This window comes from Aulonocara sp. 'chitande type north' Nkhata Bay, linkage group LG23 (genome assembly GCF_057382095.1).
Source record: "Aulonocara sp. 'chitande type north' Nkhata Bay isolate Kocher_YH1m ecotype deep benthic linkage group LG23, A_spYH_male_GT1.1, whole genome shotgun sequence".
Lineage (NCBI taxonomy): Eukaryota > Metazoa > Chordata > Actinopteri > Cichliformes > Cichlidae > Aulonocara > Aulonocara sp. 'chitande type north' Nkhata Bay.
In genome coordinates, this window is record NC_141365.1 from 26,211,586 (window position 1) to 26,229,040 (window position 17,455).

Below are 17,455 nucleotides of genomic sequence, written 5' to 3' on the forward strand. Positions count from 1 at the left end.
CATGAATGTTTGCAAGTTAAAGCTAAGACTTATCACTTGTGTGGTATTCACGGTTTGATTCCACATATGGGACACTGTGATAAATGTGTGCATTCAGACTTACCTGTCTGGAAAGCCACGTCTCTGAAGACTCCTCATGTCTCTGCATGAAAGAGCAGGAAATAAAATCCAAGGTTTGACACAGCTTGAATCATGTGTCCATTAAACGTCTCTGTAAGGTTAGGTATGGTTATGATTTCTGAATATTCCTATAATTACTTAAAAGTATAATAATTTATGCAACTATTTCTTCACTTGTTTTTTTATTGACACTTGTTAGGATGTAATGCACCAATCTCACCAGAGGGTGGGAGTAATGTGCTTCAATGTCACTTAATAATAATAAAAGAAGAAGAACACGCGAAGCACCAGTGCGGGCCACACTGGATGCTACTATACAGAAAGCAGAAACACGGAAAGTTAAAGGTGACGACAACGGTCAAAAAAGTGTGAAACAACTGAAAAATAAAAATGAAGTTTTTAAAATGTCATCTGGTAAAGCTAGCATTAGCATGTCATGTACCTGTCACAGCTACACACTGTTATGGCTGCAAAAAGGGGCTAGTAGATGAGGGGAGCGTTTTTTATCAAAACAAAGGACGCCAAACTAAAACACATAAGTACAAACACAAGTTAGTAAAAGTGGGTCATACTCTTATAAGTACTACATTTACTCTCAAGTTATGTTAAATAAGCCACGTTTCATACCCCCCCTCCCCCCACTAGGCATCAAAATCACTTAATATACTTCAGGTAGAAATAACATGATCATATTATTATATTATTAATAATATTATATTATTACAGTACTTCACTCATTAACTATTATTGTGAGTATAGTAATAACACGTACAGCGATTTATCATCTTTTATTAAACTGCAAATTAGATTTAGTCAGTATCTGTTTTATTCTGTAAGATAAAGTTATCTCACTTCAGGTACTGAGGCTGTGAAGCACACCAACGTGGTAACTGAAACCTGCCATAAATGTTGCCATGAGAGAGTCAGTCTACGATCACTGTGGTATTAAATGGGGTCAAGTTGGCAGTTATATGCAATCTGTTTATGATAATAACAGCATAACAGCATAATTAACAGCATAATTATCAGCAATTAACTCTGATAAATCATTGCACATCACATATCTGTTGCTGTCTACATGGAAAGAAATGAATATCTAACTATCACATTTGTGCTCAGCAGCCTTCCTGTTCTGTAGGAACATTACCAGAATGCAAACTGCTGGCAGCCACCAATGATGTTACCAACAGTTCAATCACCAATTCAATACAATCGTCAGACAGCTACTGGTCTTCTTGGAGATGTGAGGAGGTTGCTGTCCTATTTTTACTTGTGCGACTAAGCTATTAGCTTGCAGTCAATCAATCAAGTGTTTTGATTGATTGATTTTTCCCACCCCTACCACAGACTGTAAGAACGGTTTTGAGAAGCTAAAGGAACTTACCAGTAGGTCTGAAAAGAGTTTTAGGCTATGCCCATCAGTGCAGTCCACCACTGCCATCAGCCTTAGAAGGCAGGGAAGACCAAAAACTGTTTCTATGCCAAACTGGACTTCTCCGTGTCTGATAAACTGGACTTTATGTCACAGAGATTGGTCATTCTTCCAAACCATCTGCCAAGCTGCCAAACCAAAATCCGCAGAGCATAACCGCTTTTCACCATCTTTAAACCCGTCTGACAACAACTCCATTTTTATCAGTCCATCCAGTTTTGGATGTGTGGAGGTGAACGTCAGATACCTATGATTTCAGTTTTAGAACCAAATGACCACATTTATGACAGTTTCTCCATCTTGAGTCTTGACAAATGAATGCCAGTGTTCTTTATTCACAGAGAGCGCAAGTGGGAGCAGGCATGCTTAAAGCTACTTTGGTGTATCAGTGGACTCATCGGCCACGTGGCGGCCTGATGCAAAGTCGACACTTAGAGAAGTTCCAGTGCTTTCTGGCACATAGTCCTCACCTAGCAGCAGCTCACACTGACTTGCACTGGTTGAAGTGTGCACCATTACAAGCACAGCACCATCTGCCTATAAGTCCTGGCAAAGGGTCACAGGCTTGTAAAGTGGCAGCTTTGATCTTCTTATAGTCAAGACTGCAGCAAAGAGCTTCTGCCACTTTACAATTTACTCTGTATCAGAGTGGCCTACATGCCTCAGTGTCACAAAAGACTGGGACTCGCTGACTGTATATATCTGACTGTAAATAAAGAAAAGCAGAACAACTGGCCCTAAGAGAGTAAAATAACAGTACAACTTTAATGAGTCTGATTCTTCTCAACTCACAGCAGTGCTTTGGGGTACACTTAAGTAATCTGCTCTGTATGCGGACAATGAAACTCTGAACTAAGTTTCCTTCCTGAGGTTTAAATCAAAAGCACTAACCTGAAGACAGACTCCTATTGTTGCGTCACACACAGTAAGCAGAGAAGCGTTCTGGGGCCGATTGAGCCACTGCACGACGAGGTGAGTATTACTGATCCACTTCACCATGGTGATATAGAAATCCCTGCAGAGAAGACACAGAGAGGAGACTCGAATTGTGGATTTTACACCTTTCTGTGCCAGCCCGAGCTTATGTTTGTGTGTCGTCACCTGAGCGCGAGCTGATCGGGAGGCTGCATCTCCTGAGTGTGCGTCGCACCAACCAGGCTGACCACCGACAGCTTGACTGTAGGATTGACGTGACCGGCCTGATGGGACGGACACAGAAACATCCCCTAAAATCAGCTTTTTAATTTAATGTACATAAGACGAGACTGTGGTGTTGACATCTATACATAAAAGCAGAGAAAAAGTCTGAATAATTCATTTAAAATGAAAAGACAATGCTATAGATCACAGAGAGAATATGCAAGCTAACACCAAATAAATAACTGTTCATGACTTATTTCCACAAATTCTACTCTTCCACATAGCAGATTTTTGCATCCTCAGTTGTACAATAACTACAGCTGTGGTCTTCAGGTCATAGGATCATTTAAACGGTCAGACATATCATTGGTTGGGGAATTGCTGGTATCACGTGTACAGTGAGAAATTAATTCCCAAAACTCTGAGACAAAACAACAATCAACAAATCATCTAAAAAAACAGGGAGATAATTTGTTTGTATGAATGTTCAGCCAACTTCCGAGTTTAACGCTTGTGGGTTGAGTGCAAACGTGTCCATAAGTATTGATGCGTTCAGTATAAATTCAAGATATCACGATGGGAATGACAACACCAATTTCAAAAAAGTTTGGATGCTGTGTCAAATGTGAACAAAAACAGAACACACTGATTGCAGTACTAAAATAGTAACTTTTGCCAGCTCATTAGGTTCATTGGCATCACGTCAGTGACATGATTGTGTATAAAAAGAGCATCTTTAAGAGGTAGAGTTTAACAAATCTGAAAAAACCCTGCATCTTCAACCTGTGGACAGATTTCAGAATAATGTTCCTCTACATAAATGTGACTTTGAATATCTCATCATCTATGGTGCATAATATCATTGAAAAATTCAGAAAATCTGGAGAAATCTCTGTGTGCAAGGACAAAGCCCAAAATCAACACGGATGCCTGTGGTCTTCGGGCCCTCGGGCAGCACTGCGTTAACAACAGGCATGATTCTGTCATCGAAAAACTGCACTTTAAGGTAATTACTTACAGTAAAATAATTTAAAATGATTCCACCTGAGCCAGATGTGCAGAGCAGTGACTTACTGCTACTCTGCTAATCTAAGGTTATTGATGTGGCATTGCCTTTTCCCTCTGGTATATTTAGATTTAGCTGTGTATTAGTTGAAGGATGAAAATACTGCAAAGAGCCTTAAAGAAAGCGACTGTCTATTCCTCAGAGCCCAGCCTCACCATTGGATATGGGTACTGTAGGCCTCGGGGGTACGTGCTGCCGGTGAACTGGGGAAGAACCATGTTGGGTACCAGTGTGTCGTTGATGGTGAGGTAGGCCAGTCGTTCTCCATCAGGAGACCACCAGTGAGCCAAATATGAATGTAGAATCTCCTCTGATCAGGAATAAAACACACAAAACCATCTGTAAAACAGCTTTATTTAGATTTTTTCCTCTCATTCTGTATTTAAAGCGACCCGAGGATCTACTTACATACATTAAGACAGATAGATCTTATGAACCTGCTGGTTTTCCCCACCTGCACTCCTATTCTTTTATTCTTTCATTTTTGCCTTTTCTAGGTCACTTTACGTTATTTAAAATGTAATCCAAAAACTGGTCAAAAGCACACTATTTGATGGAGTTGTGCTCCTCTGCTGTCAGAACATATCAGCCAAATGGCTGCAATCTGAAGTAAAAGCAAATGAAACAGTGAAAATGAACAGCTTTCAGTAAATCTACAAACAAAAATTATTCTGTAATGTTCCCCATCTCTCTCAGACAGCGTTTGTGCTGCTCTCTGTGCAGACTGCGCACACTGCACACACTATCACCACATTACTGAATTTGTTTACACAGAGACTTAATGGATCGTAGAGGCTTGTTGTTGATTTTTCATTGCCACTCTGCTGAGTTTGTCTAGTCTGCTCTGCTGCATTTTTAATGCCAAAGACAAATCTTTGAAAAACCGACAATCCACAGTGCACCGTGAAACTGTTTCCTCCACCAACGAGCTCACAGCGACTCTCCTGTTTGGCCTTCTGGCATTTAAAGAGAGAATGGCAAAAATTCAAACCACCTCGATTTAAACTTAGCAATTATTAATGTCACAAAGTTTTTATAACTGACTTTCTGAAGGTCTTAAATGAGCATTTTAGTAAGAGAAATTCAGAGAGTAACAAAAAGAGCAGTGAGCCAAATGCAATTTACAAGCGCACTGCTAATGGGAGCAATGCCACCTTTCATAAATGGCTGTTTCTGTGTCCATAGATGTGCTTTTTCTCTCTTTATTAGTGGAATATGTCAAAATGAGTAAAAGGAAAAGATCTCATGCTGAAAAATTGTAGTGCACGTTACAAATCTAGTAAAACCACAGCCGCTGTAGCCATACTCCAGCCTCCAGTATAAGTGTAACATCCTAAAGGTAAGACACTAGAATGGCTCATTGTTTATGAATAACATACAAACATTTAACACTGTAAGATAATGATATCTGGCCCATTGCAATGTGTGTGAATTTTAGTAAATGTTTTACATTTTTATTGCATTGCTCGTTAGTTATTTGTTATAATCATAGACTGTATAAAAAAGTTATTTGTTGTCATATTTACCAGCGGAGAGGTTTGCATGCTAACATTACCAGTCCTGTAAAACAACGTCCATCCTGCGATTCAGTGACTTGTAGAACAACTTACAGCAGCCCACAACAGTCAGGTTGAAGTCTGGACTTTGACCGGATCATTGCACCACCTTGATTCTTTTCTTTTTCAGGCACTGTGTTGGAGATTTGCTTTCTGTTTGTATGCTTGTGTTCATTGTCCTGTTGCATGCTTTATCTGTCAGACAGATGTCCTCACATTGAACTCTAGAAAACTTTGGCATACAGAGGAGCTCATGTTGGCTAATGTGTGTATCTATATGTGAAACCACAACTGAGGCTGATGTCATGAGGAATTTAGTCATAAGTAAAGTTCACACGTGTTTATAACTCATTTACATTCAGTGTCTGTGCAAGATTTAATTTCACAGTTATTCACATTAAGTCAGAGCTGGCATTTATGGTGCATCAGCCCAAAGTGCAGTTTATACATAAAAGTTGCACTTGTAGTGATTAAAGGGCTCATAAAAGATGCAAAGGACTCAACGTTCAGAGTCGATACACTCTGCGGCACACACCTTCGTATAGCCAGTCAGTGAGCCCGTTGAAAATGACTCCCTCCATCCCAGAGGAGGTGATTCTCAGAGAGTTGCTCCTCACGTCTGACTGGTAGTAGATGTTATTCTCAAAGATGTAGATCTGGAGAGGAAGACGAAGCGACAGCAGACACAAACACGCAAATTTAGTTTGTTTTTCCTCTCTGCCGTTTCTCACCCTCGTGTGAAGCTGCTTTTTGCTCGTCCACTTGATTTGTTTTTCTTTTTGATTTCCTCTCTGATGACATCTCTTTTTTATATATATTAAATCCCAGTGTGCACTGTTTGTTCACCATATTTCATCAGTGTTTTAATATTTGCATTTGAAGGTACAAACAGGATCCTGCATCTTCACCAATATCCTGAATCTTCCTGAAGTCATTTCCCGCTGCATTTGCTTCATTTCCACTGCTCTCTTGTCAAATGTCATTAGCTCCATGGCAGCTCCTCTGGCTTACATACACCTAATGCAGCTGTTGTTTTAATAGCTGTACAAATGTTACAACACTGACACCAACTTAGGAAAAATGGACCAAGAGGTGGAGGGTTCATCAGTGTCATGAGATCTTTTTTGTGAAACATTTTTCCATTTCATTGTGTTTTATTCGACTTCTGTTGTTCTGTCGATTTCTTATGTGCATTTTTATATTTCCTGTTTTTTGTAAGTTGCAGTGCATTTGACCTTTTAGAGCCACCATAGAAACATCTAAAAGAACTTGCAAAGAAATGATTAAAGTTGCCCTCAACTCATAGTGCTTAAAAATGACACAAAAGCACAGATTCTTACATGTCTCGTCAAGCAAAAATGCAAAACCTTAAGTAAAAGAGAATTAATCTGGTCTCTAGCTAAGAACGATGAAATAATCTGGCTGTGTTAACCTTCAGAAGTGAGAATGAGCTCTGGACTTGTGCTCCAAGTTTGAAGACTAAAAAAAAAACCCTCAAAGTTTTTATAAAAGATATTTATAAAAAACATATATGTTATTGTTTTATATTGCTTTCCAACTACTGATAAAAGGCACTGCACTACATCAGCAGACATTCAAGGTTGTGCTGAAAGCTGCTGCTTGCTTTACAGTGCTGAATTTATTTCTACAGCACAGCGCTAAAATGAAAACAGGTGGCCCAGAGACTTCCTCATTCTACTAATAAGTCTGAAGAAGCACCCTGAGTGTAACATAATGTAAAAATGTGAAATTAACTACAGACGAAAACAGAGAACGTGTAAACACAACCTATCCTGTGGAGCAGATCCCCCTGGAGCGGCTGGGCAGCGTGAATTTATAAAAAGCCGCCGAGGACAGAAGAAAGGAAATGAGAGAAAGCATCACGCTTTAAAAACAGACACGCTCAGCCTTACCAGCTGCTGTCCTTGTCGTCCCCAGGCTGCGTGCTGGAGCACAGCATTGTGGACCTCGGGAGGATTCAGCTCCCTTACCTCCCTGTTGAACACACACACACACAGAAATAAAACAACCTGAATGCCGTCACGTGCAGAGAGCAGGTGATGATGAAAAGTCTAAACCGGCTTACCTCGTGTAGATGTTGTACAAGATATAAGATGCGGTGTATGAATATCTGTACATCTGAAATGAGAGAGCAAGCCATCACATAATGCAAACACTGATCCATCACTGATACCAGCCTTGCTGAGCAAAGACAAACCAACTGCAGCGGGAAAACTTTGATATACGTGCTGAAGTCACAGTCGTTTGCAAACATCTCGTTATTCTGCTTCCTGTTTGATTGCTGCTAAGACAAGACTTCAGGTATTCACACCCTGATGTATTGATGGATAAGAAACAGCTTCATGTTTACAAGGTGTCTCAGTGGGAAAGCGGATCTCAAATTCTTAAAGCCAAACATGCCTGTTTAAACCTATGGCTAAGCCTACAAACACATTTAAAGAAACCCTAACAATGCTGCCAGGCATGTTCGTTATATAAGATACGATTAAGCTGATAATCAGTCTCGAGGCATGTTTTACATTTGAGGAGATAAAGGGATTTCAGTGGAGAGATATTTCAGGAATTTTCTGAATGCAAGAAACCAAAAGTTAGGATTAGTCACCACAAACCAAGCTCAGACACTCAATAAGCATGATTTAAAACTATTTATCAGCTCAGCTTTGGGCTTCTTGTGAATTATGATCCCTTCACCCACCACCGTCCCCCTCCTTTGTAAAAGGCTCGTGATCAGAGGCGGAGGAGGGGAGGATAGGGTCACCATGACAGAGCTGCTAAGTATGGCGATGGTAGACAGCTATTTTGAGTGTCATTCAGTGTCATTCAGACGACCCTCAGATACTTCAAATAATTGGGTAGTTTAGGCTTTTTTAGCTGGCTGTTTGTGACATGAGGTTTTGTTTGATACCTTTAATAATTATGTGACTGCTGAATGAGTTCCTAAATCAAATCTGACAGTACATATGTAGTTTAAACCCTGGCGAACCTGAGTGTTCTGTTATTGTTCTGCTTCTTGCATTGGCATAATAAATCCATGTAGCAGAATATGTGTATGTTAGGGCTGCTCAATTAATCGAATTTTAATCACGATTACGATCTAGGCTTTCAACGATCATTAAAAATGACTGAACCGATTATTAGCCCCTCCCTCGTGCTTTACTCTCACGCTGCTCCGTGTGGCAAATCGAGCGCACCTCTCTGCATTTTGAACACGTGTCACAACAATTAAGAGGACCCGAGGGAAGCTCGGAAAGCTAAGCAGAAGTTATTTGGGGAGGAGAGTGACTGCCGTTGGTTGAAAATAGAGGTAAAAAAAACTTCAGTGGTGTGGAAACATTATGGGTTCACGGAGTCAGACGTGGATCAAGTAGACATAGTGTGTAAGCTACAGTGTCGTAGCTGCACCACAGAGCAACACTGCAAAGTTTACATTTTTCATTAATTTTTTATATTGCAAACATTTGCACTGTTATCAGTATTTGCACACTATTTTATATAATTTTTTGACAATTTTTAAAGTCATTATTCAACACATTGTTATTGTTAAATAAATATCGTCAAATAATCGAGATCTCAATTTCAGTGAAAATAATCGTGATTATCATTTTTGCCATAATCGAGCAGCCCTAGTGTATGTCTTTGATGGTTTTATCGATGTTTCCGTTGCTGTCACTTCCTGTTTTATTTTGGTAAATTCTGTTCTCTGCTTGTGTTCTTATTTTAGGAGCTCGTGGTTGTTCTTGTTTTGAGTATGGTTAATGTTCGAGTTCTTGAGTTATTTTGGGGATGTTTGGTGGTTTTTTTGTTTTGTATTTTGGTTCTGTTTTCTATATTGGCTTTTGTTCTCCACTTGCTTTTCTTGATAGGTTTGTAAATGGTAAATGGACTGATTCTTATAAAGCGCTTTTCTACTCTCCCAGAGTACTCAAAGCTGTATACAACATGCCTCATTCACCCATTCATACAAACACTTCTAAACACAAGTGCAAACTAAACTACATTCACACTCCAATGAACGCATCGGAGGGCAACTTGGGGTTAGTATCTTGCCCAAGGATATTTGGCATGCAGACTGGGGAAGCCAAGAATTGAACCACCAACCTTCCAACCAGTAGCTGAACTGCTCTACCACCTGAGCCACAGCCACACCCAAGCACTTGTTTATTCCTTTTGTATTCCCATTGTGTTTCATTCTAATTTTAAATTGCTAACCCAAAAATTTGAGTAACGGACATCATGTTTTTTGTGTGTTTCTGGTAGAAACAGGTTATAACAGTCTTTTTCAGTGTTAGCTGTTTTGATTTTTCTCTCATTAAGCAGCTTAAAATTCTTCTTTTTGCACTTGGCTCTTTTTCTAATAACACACTTAACAAAACCTAGCTTGCTGGCAAAATATGCAAGTGTAAAACTTAAGGGTTATAATACACTCCAAGGATTTGTACTTAACTTCTATTAAATAGGAGGATTTCAGGACACAGCGGTCAAAATAAAAGCAGGCTCTTTTTTACGTACTAACACACGTGTTCACGTGTGGAATAGGTGTAACACATCTTTATCAAATGATACCAAGGAAACTGGACGAGTTGTGCTTTACAGATTAATCTGCTTTTCACAGATTGCTGCTGACTGACTGACCTTCGCTATGATGCTTAAAATGACGTATGTTTACAAATGCTTCAGTAAAGTCATCTTTATCGACCCAATGATGCTATGAACTGACACGTCATCCATTCTGGCTTAAATATCTTGTGTTATTGCACTATTTGTCTTGTGTTTTGCTTTTTCTTACAAATATTGATCATACTGACATTTTGCTCAGCAAAAGCTGTCTCAATCTATCTTCATCAATCTCTCCTTACAGCCCAGATTGCCCTCTTGTCCGCGAGCAGGATTTTTAGAAGCTATTTACAGAACATCTGCATATTCATGAATTACCACTGCCAGTGGACTGGCCCCCAGGTTCACTTCAAGTCAATGGGAAACGAATCATGCAAATTTGGGTATACTGTATTTTATCAGAAGCACTGGGGGTACTGGCTCTTACTGTAGGCTTTGTTCAACAATTTTAAGTTAAGAATAATGTTACCGGATCCATTGATTCCACCCACCCAACAAATGAATGTGGTGAAATAAACTAAGCAAGTGTGAAAAGTGTAGAACCACCTTTAGCAGCAAAAATTTGAAGTAATTGTTTTCTGCCTAACTTTATCATTCTTTACAATGTTGTGGAGGAATTTTGGTCCATTCATCTTTATAATGTTGCTTCGGTTCAATGAAGTTTGCATGGTTTCATTTATGCACAGCTCTCTTAAGGATATCAGATCAAAGGATTTCAATCAGGTTGAAGTCTGAAGTTTGACTGGTTACTACAGCATCTTGAATTTTTTTCCCACCCATTGCTTTTTGTCGCTGTGCTTGAGATCATTGTCCTGTTGCATGACTGAGTTTGGTCCAAGCTTTAGCTGTTCAACTTGCCCCACATCTGACTCTAGCATACTTTACGTGTTGTTCAGAGTCGACTCAATGACTGTAAGCTGTCCAGGTCCTGTGGCTGCAAAACAAGCCCAAATCAACACCCCATCACCATGTGCTGACAGATGGTATGAGGTATTTGTGCTGATGTTGGGTCTAGTTTTGTGCATTATCATCAAACAACTCCACTTTGATATCATCTGTCCAAAGGACATTGTTATGGAAGTCTTGTGGTTTGTTCAGATGTAGCTTTGCAGACCTAAGCTGTGTTGCCATGTTCTTTTTAAAGAGAGGAGGTTTTTTTCAGGCAATCCTCCCAAACACGCCATACTTGTTCAGTCTTTTTTAATTGTACTCTCGTGAAATTTAACATTTAACATGCTAATTAAGGCCTGTAGAGTCTGAGGTGTAATTCTTGGGTTTTTGGCAGTTTTTCTGAGTATGCAAAATGCCAAAAGTTCTGCTTTTATAGAGGTGCTCATACTTGCTGATCATTAACTAATCAAGTCCATTTGATTGGCAGCACCAGGGTGCTATTTACCCACTTAATTACACTGGAAGCAGTGAGAATGGACTTAAACTATACAGCCAAAAGTATTAGTTTGTTTGTCTTCAAACATGTATGAACATGAGTGACGCCCCATTCTTAATCCATAGGGTTTGATAGGTCAGTCCACCATTTGCAGCTATAACAGCTTCAGCTCTTCTGGGAATTTTTGACCGGTTCTTCCAGAAGCACATTTGTGACATCAGTCCATGTCTTTATGGACCTTGATTTGTGCACTGGTGTGCATGCTGCAAAAAGAAGGGGCCAACCCTAAACTGTTGCCACAAAGTTGGGGCCATGAAATTGTCACAAAAACACATAAAAATGCAAATTTGACAACTTGAACAAGGAAAGTACTAAATGTTTTTTCACTCTTTGTTACAACATTTTAGATACCACTTCACATCATGTGGCACATTTATAAATGCCGACTGTAAAGCAGTGGAGGCTTGGGTGGTTAAACATTTGCTTTTAAACTGTAACACCGGCAGTTTGACTCCTAGTCCAGATCTCTCTCCTGACACTTATCTTTTGTGTTTTTGGCCCTCAAATCCATGGTATCACTTAAAAACTGCTTGCTCTTGAGGTAGGAATTTAAAATTCTCAAATACTGGAAAAATACAGGAGATTAAATCATGTTGTTTGTGCAATTTTGGCCCTTGAAAGTTGCATGAATGATTTAATTCACTGGAAACCACAAACCACACTTTAGGTTTTCTGATTTAATTTCCCCCAAAAGTGCCTTTAAAGTCAGAAGACTCCTCTTACAGCACCATGTATCTGAATATATTAAGTATGCCCTCACTATGTAATCCAAGCTTAATATAAATATTGGAATATTAACTAAGGAATAAAACAAACTTGAACTGGAAGAAATTCAACTGAGTGCAACTAAAAACCTCAGGAAGAGGCTTTAATTGTACTTAAGGGGATATCATGTTGCAGTAGATGGTAAACAGGGGTGCGATAAGTGGAGGGTATATTAAAAAAGTAAAGCTCATTGAAAATAAAGCTGTTTACATGTTTCTATATAAACAGAAGATGTTCCAAGGTGTGTTTTTTTTTTATGGTAACAAACACCGATCCATCCTGCTGAGAGGCCCTTAAACTGGTGTTGCAGACCCCAGTGCAGGATGTACAAACATCCACCTCAGAGTTTTTCAGTTGCTGCAGACTTTCTAAAGCCTGGATGCATCGGTTTGCAAACAAATCTAAAAATCAATGGAAAACCTGTGAGGGGAGGAGAGCTTCGTGGTGGATGACTGACCGCTAACAAACAGAAAAACACAAAAATACTGAGAGACAGAGTGAAAATGCACAGGAAGGGCAGAGGCACACAGCCTCACCGCAAATAAACACACACCTGCTCAGCACAGGTGCAGCTCTTTATACTCACAGAGAAACGGTGGGCGCGTGCAGCGCGGTAAGTATTGTGTTTTGCAATCAGCTGGTGTATGCTCAGTCTAAAGTGAATGCTTTTAATTTATGTCGCTTCCATTTTTTTATGGGTTTGAAAAACAGTTTGTCTGAGAACAAAACAGCATGATTAGGAATAAAAACATCAGGTTGCTGCATGCATATAAGTGAATGAAAGCAGTGTCAGTACCGTCCTGGCTGGAAATGAAACAAAAGGTTTGTGACAGTGAGGATGAACTCCTGCCGTAGGGTGTGTGCTCACGAGGAAGCAAATAAAAAATGCACCATCTGTTCTGTTTGCTCTTTTTTATGTGATGTTCAGGGGATTTTGATTTATCATAGTGGGTTGTGGATGCATTTTAATGTAAAACTCACCCGTTTGACGTCATAGGCAAAGAGTGCATACTTTAGATCTGCAGACAGGGAGTACTTTGCCACCTTGAAAGAAACCTGATTGAAAAAAAAGAAATAGAAGAAGAGGAGAAGATTTTTTTTATGTTTTTTTGCTCAGTCCACATTTATATCAAGCAAGCAAACAATAGCAAAAAAAAAAAGATAACAGAGAGCTCAAGCACTCAGGAGGCAGGAATGGACAACTGGTAGGAGTGGGGCGAAAAAAATTGATTGAGCACTGGTATTGTGCGGCAATATTGCATCCTGATAAGGTTAGTTACCAAGTGTTAATAGATAAACTTCCTCCTAAATCGATTAAGTTCTGTATTTGTTTTTTAGCTTAAACATAAGTTCCATAGGTCAGATATATATTTCACCATTTGACCCAACTCTCCACTTGCTTCATCTCCACAACTGCCAGGCTGCTGTCCTACTTCCTACCAATGTTGGGACTCTGCTCTTATTGTGATGCTTCACTGAAGTCTACAACGCTTCACCTCTTTCCCATTTTGTCATGTTACAGCTGTATTCCAAAATGGATTCAATTCATTTTGTACCTCAAAATTCCAATCACAATAACCCATGATGACAAAGTCACAAAAGTTAGCTTGAAATTTTTTGCAACTTCATTCAAAATTAAAAAAAACCCAAAATATGTATATAGGTATTCAAGACTTTTGATGCTACAAGCTTGGAACACCTATTTTTGGGAAGTTTCTCCCATTCTTGTTTGCTCAACCTCCCAAACTCTATCAGCTGAACACACAGCTGTTTTCAGACCTCTGCCAGCACGATCAGACCAGGTTAAGAAGGTCATCTTTATGGACTTTACTGTGCCACTGGAAGAAGGCTGTGATGAGGCTCAGGAAAGGAAAACCCTAAAATAAATAAATACCAAGACATTATCAAAGAGTGCAGACAGAGAGGGTGGCAAGCACAGCTGTTTTCTGTAGAAGTGGGGTAAAAAGGGAATGAATTGAAGACAGCTGTGTGCAGGATTAGGGAAGCAGCAGAAAGAGCCTCTTGCTGGTATCAAAGGGAGGAGAAGGGCTGGAAGAATTAAGTTGCTGAGAGCTGAGCCACCAACAGGAGGGTGTTGGGTTTTATGGTCAAGCGTCAAATTCTGATTCTGATTTTTCCTAGTTGAGGTAAAATCTGGAGGTTGCTGTTCTATTTTCACCCCAGCTTTTTTCCAGGTTTTGCCCCAGGACAATGATGAAAAAAAGAAAAGAAAACTAATGCAGCAGGCAGAAGCTAATGTGGCAGATAAAGGTCACAAAACCACACGGGAACCTCAGCAGGTTGTGACATTTCTGGTATACGAAGTAGGGCTGAACGATATATCGCATTTGCGATAATATCGCGACATGATCAAGTGCAATTTTCTAACCGCAAAGGCTGCGATTATACTCTGGACATGTCCAAATTCATGGGCTGCATCCTCCTGAGGCCGCATTTGTAGACCGATTACGTCACAGCGACGCGCCGAAGGCTGTCCAAATTACTACCATATCCCAGAATTCATAGCGCGGCCCAGCCAAACTCCAGTTTCCAGCAATGGCGGCCGCTACTAAGTTTTAAAATTACTCATACTAATCTTTCTGGGTCACAAAATAAACTTTTAACATATTTTCAAGCGAGAAAGTAGTTGTGTAAACATCAAATATCTGCTCGGTTTATCAAGATATCCCATATTTGCAAAAGTGCTTCGACGTTTTCAGAGGCGTCTGCTACCCACCAGCTCGACAGCTAGCCGGGAGCTCGAGGGTTACTGATGCGGCCGAGAACGGCACAACTCCCGGCACATCATTTTCAGATCACCGCGGAGTTTCGCTGCTCGGGTTAAACGTAATATATAAGTCACTTAGACAACCTAAAAATGTTATTGTTGGGCTTTTTTCAGTGTTTTGTTTGTTCGTGAGTAAATCGGTTTGGCTGAGATTAAAGTTATTAGATTAGATAAAATAAAACTTTATTAATCCCCCGGGTGGGTTCCTCCTTGGTTTTCACACAGCTGACTAAACGTCAAACAGAAAACTTATTAAACAGAAGTATGAGACAGTCGAGAATTTACACCAGTGTCTGGTTATATTTTAGATAGCAAGAAGCAGACGGCCGAGTTTATTAAACTCCACCGAGACAGCGGTGACGCTAATCAGAACTAGACCGTCCAATTTCACGCCTTTAAACTTTAAAGGCGTGTTTGTGTGTGTGTTTATACAATTGCTATTATGTTTGCACTTTATGTGTAATGTTACTGACTGCAGAGATCAGTAAGATGTGTGTATTTTTTATTTATTAGTTTTATTTATTTAATATTATTTTTTAATTGAATGACTGTCTAGTAGTTCACAGATGTCGAAAAACTGAGTGTGGTAAAGCCACTGATTTTTTTTATGTATATTTCTGCAATCTGCACATTGTACTGACTTTCATTTTAATGTTTACACCAGGGTTCCTTGTCAGCACTTTATGCTCAGATGTTTGTAAGCTAAAAATAAACTATTGTGTATGTTCAAATATACTGTTGTGATTGAAGAAGTTAAATAAAAATGTCAGTCATCAATTCATGCATCACCTCATGTCATCATAACAGAGGTCTGTCTTCCAGGAAAGAACAGTTTAAAATTAATGTAATATAGTATTGGCCATACTATATGATGTATTGCTTGTCTTTGTTTAATAATACAGAAGACAAAGACCTTAAAAAATAATCGCATATCGCATCGCAATCGCAATATTGGGGCAAAAAAATCGCAATTAGATTATTTTCCATAATCGTTCAGCCCTAATACGAAGTGGTAGACCAACATTTTATAGACAGCATTTCAAAATTTTGCAGTCTGAATAATTAGGCAGGCTTAAAAATTAAACAGCATGCATCACTTCTAGTGCCACTTTTTGCCTTATGTGTCGTTTTTGCAATTATTTGCAAAAAATTAGGTGCACAGCTGACCGAGGGAAGCTGTGCAGCAAGACAGGCCAGTGCTCGGTTTAGATGCTGAAGCTGTTTGTCTATGCAGCTATCGAGCATGGGTCAAGACTATGACTTCTCATCACCGAGGCCACCTCTGTCTTTTGATTTCATCATGGAGCTACTCATTTAAGCATGTTGATGTAGAAACATGCTTCCCGGTGACAGCGCGGCTGAGAATAAATGGTTTATGATTGTGATGATGGAACACCAACAGGATTATAATGATGCAATTAGAAAGCAGCCAATTTAGCCCTGCACTGGAATAATTTAAAATTCCTGGAAGTAATACATGTGTGACAACTCATGATGAATGTTCATTTGTGTGCTCGCATCAGGTTTTAGAGAATTATCTAAAATTATAATTCACACGTCAAATCCTCTTTTCCAGGTAAGTTGAGGTGAGGATCAACCTTAAAGAGAGGTTTGAGTTTGTCCGCAGTGCAGACAGCCGGGCAACCAGCGTCTTCACCAGGAGGCTACTGTATTTTTATTGTGCAGATAAAGCAGGGATGAGACTTGTTTCCTGCAGCCTCTGGGGACCCAGCAGCCAGACAGTAGAAGAGAAAGCTTTGTGATAAGCACTAGAGAGAAGTAAGATCGCAAGGCCAGTGTCCAATTTACTGTGCCAGTTCTGTAATTCTGTTTTCTTTAAGTCCTAAAAGATGATATTTGTGTTTTAACGTGTGCATGATCAGAGGTTGAGTAATCAAACTTTGTATAGAGGTACATCTTTGACCCCTGAAGGCTTTCAGCTACATCTGATATTAAGATGGTATCATTCTGCAAAGCAACCACCTAGCATTAGGCTAAAATGTGCCATTTATAGTCTTTTAAAAACTATTATATCGTTTTAATTTTGTAACATTAACATCTAATTTATATCCCCAAAACTTGAATATTAGGTTCTTATCTAAATCAGATATTACTAACCCTACCAACATACTAAAATTACCCTTTTGTAGCTTTTACACATCTAGAACACCTTCTAAAACCATTATATCATTTCAAATTAATGAAATGATCTCCTTTATGTCCACAAAACATAACTATTGGGTAGGGCTGCTCAATTAATCGAATTTTAATCTAAATTACGATCTGGGCTTTCAACGATCATTAAAAATGACTGAGCTGATTATTAGAATAGAATAGAATAGAATTCAACTTTATTGTCATTGCACATGCACAGGTACAGGGCAACGAAATGCAGTTTGCATCCATCCAGAAGTGCTTTAGTGATATAGATATATTACAATATATATATTAGCAATAATATAGATATGTAAGTATATTACAGAAATGGGTCTATTATGGTATGTTA

General features: G+C 39.3%; 1 protein-coding gene across 2 annotated transcripts in view; it reads right to left on the reverse strand.

Moving 5' to 3' along the window:
- The window catches only part of LOC147301972 (inactive dipeptidyl peptidase 10-like), a 122,120-nt gene that overhangs the window by 22,744 nt on the left and 81,921 nt on the right, over positions 1–17,455 (reverse strand). For both annotated transcript variants that reach the window (XM_086282310.1, XM_086282311.1), the window contains exons 5-12: positions 13,143–13,217; positions 7,401–7,453; positions 7,228–7,309; positions 5,850–5,970; positions 3,914–4,068; positions 2,654–2,751; positions 2,444–2,567; positions 104–142 (exon numbers count right to left, since the gene is read on the reverse strand). In XM_086282310.1, the coding sequence (XP_086138436.1) occupies positions 104–142; positions 2,444–2,567; positions 2,654–2,751; positions 3,914–4,068; positions 5,850–5,970; positions 7,228–7,309; positions 7,401–7,453; positions 13,143–13,217 (747 nt within the window). The remainder of the gene's footprint in view (positions 1–103; positions 143–2,443; positions 2,568–2,653; positions 2,752–3,913; positions 4,069–5,849; positions 5,971–7,227; positions 7,310–7,400; positions 7,454–13,142; positions 13,218–17,455) is intronic.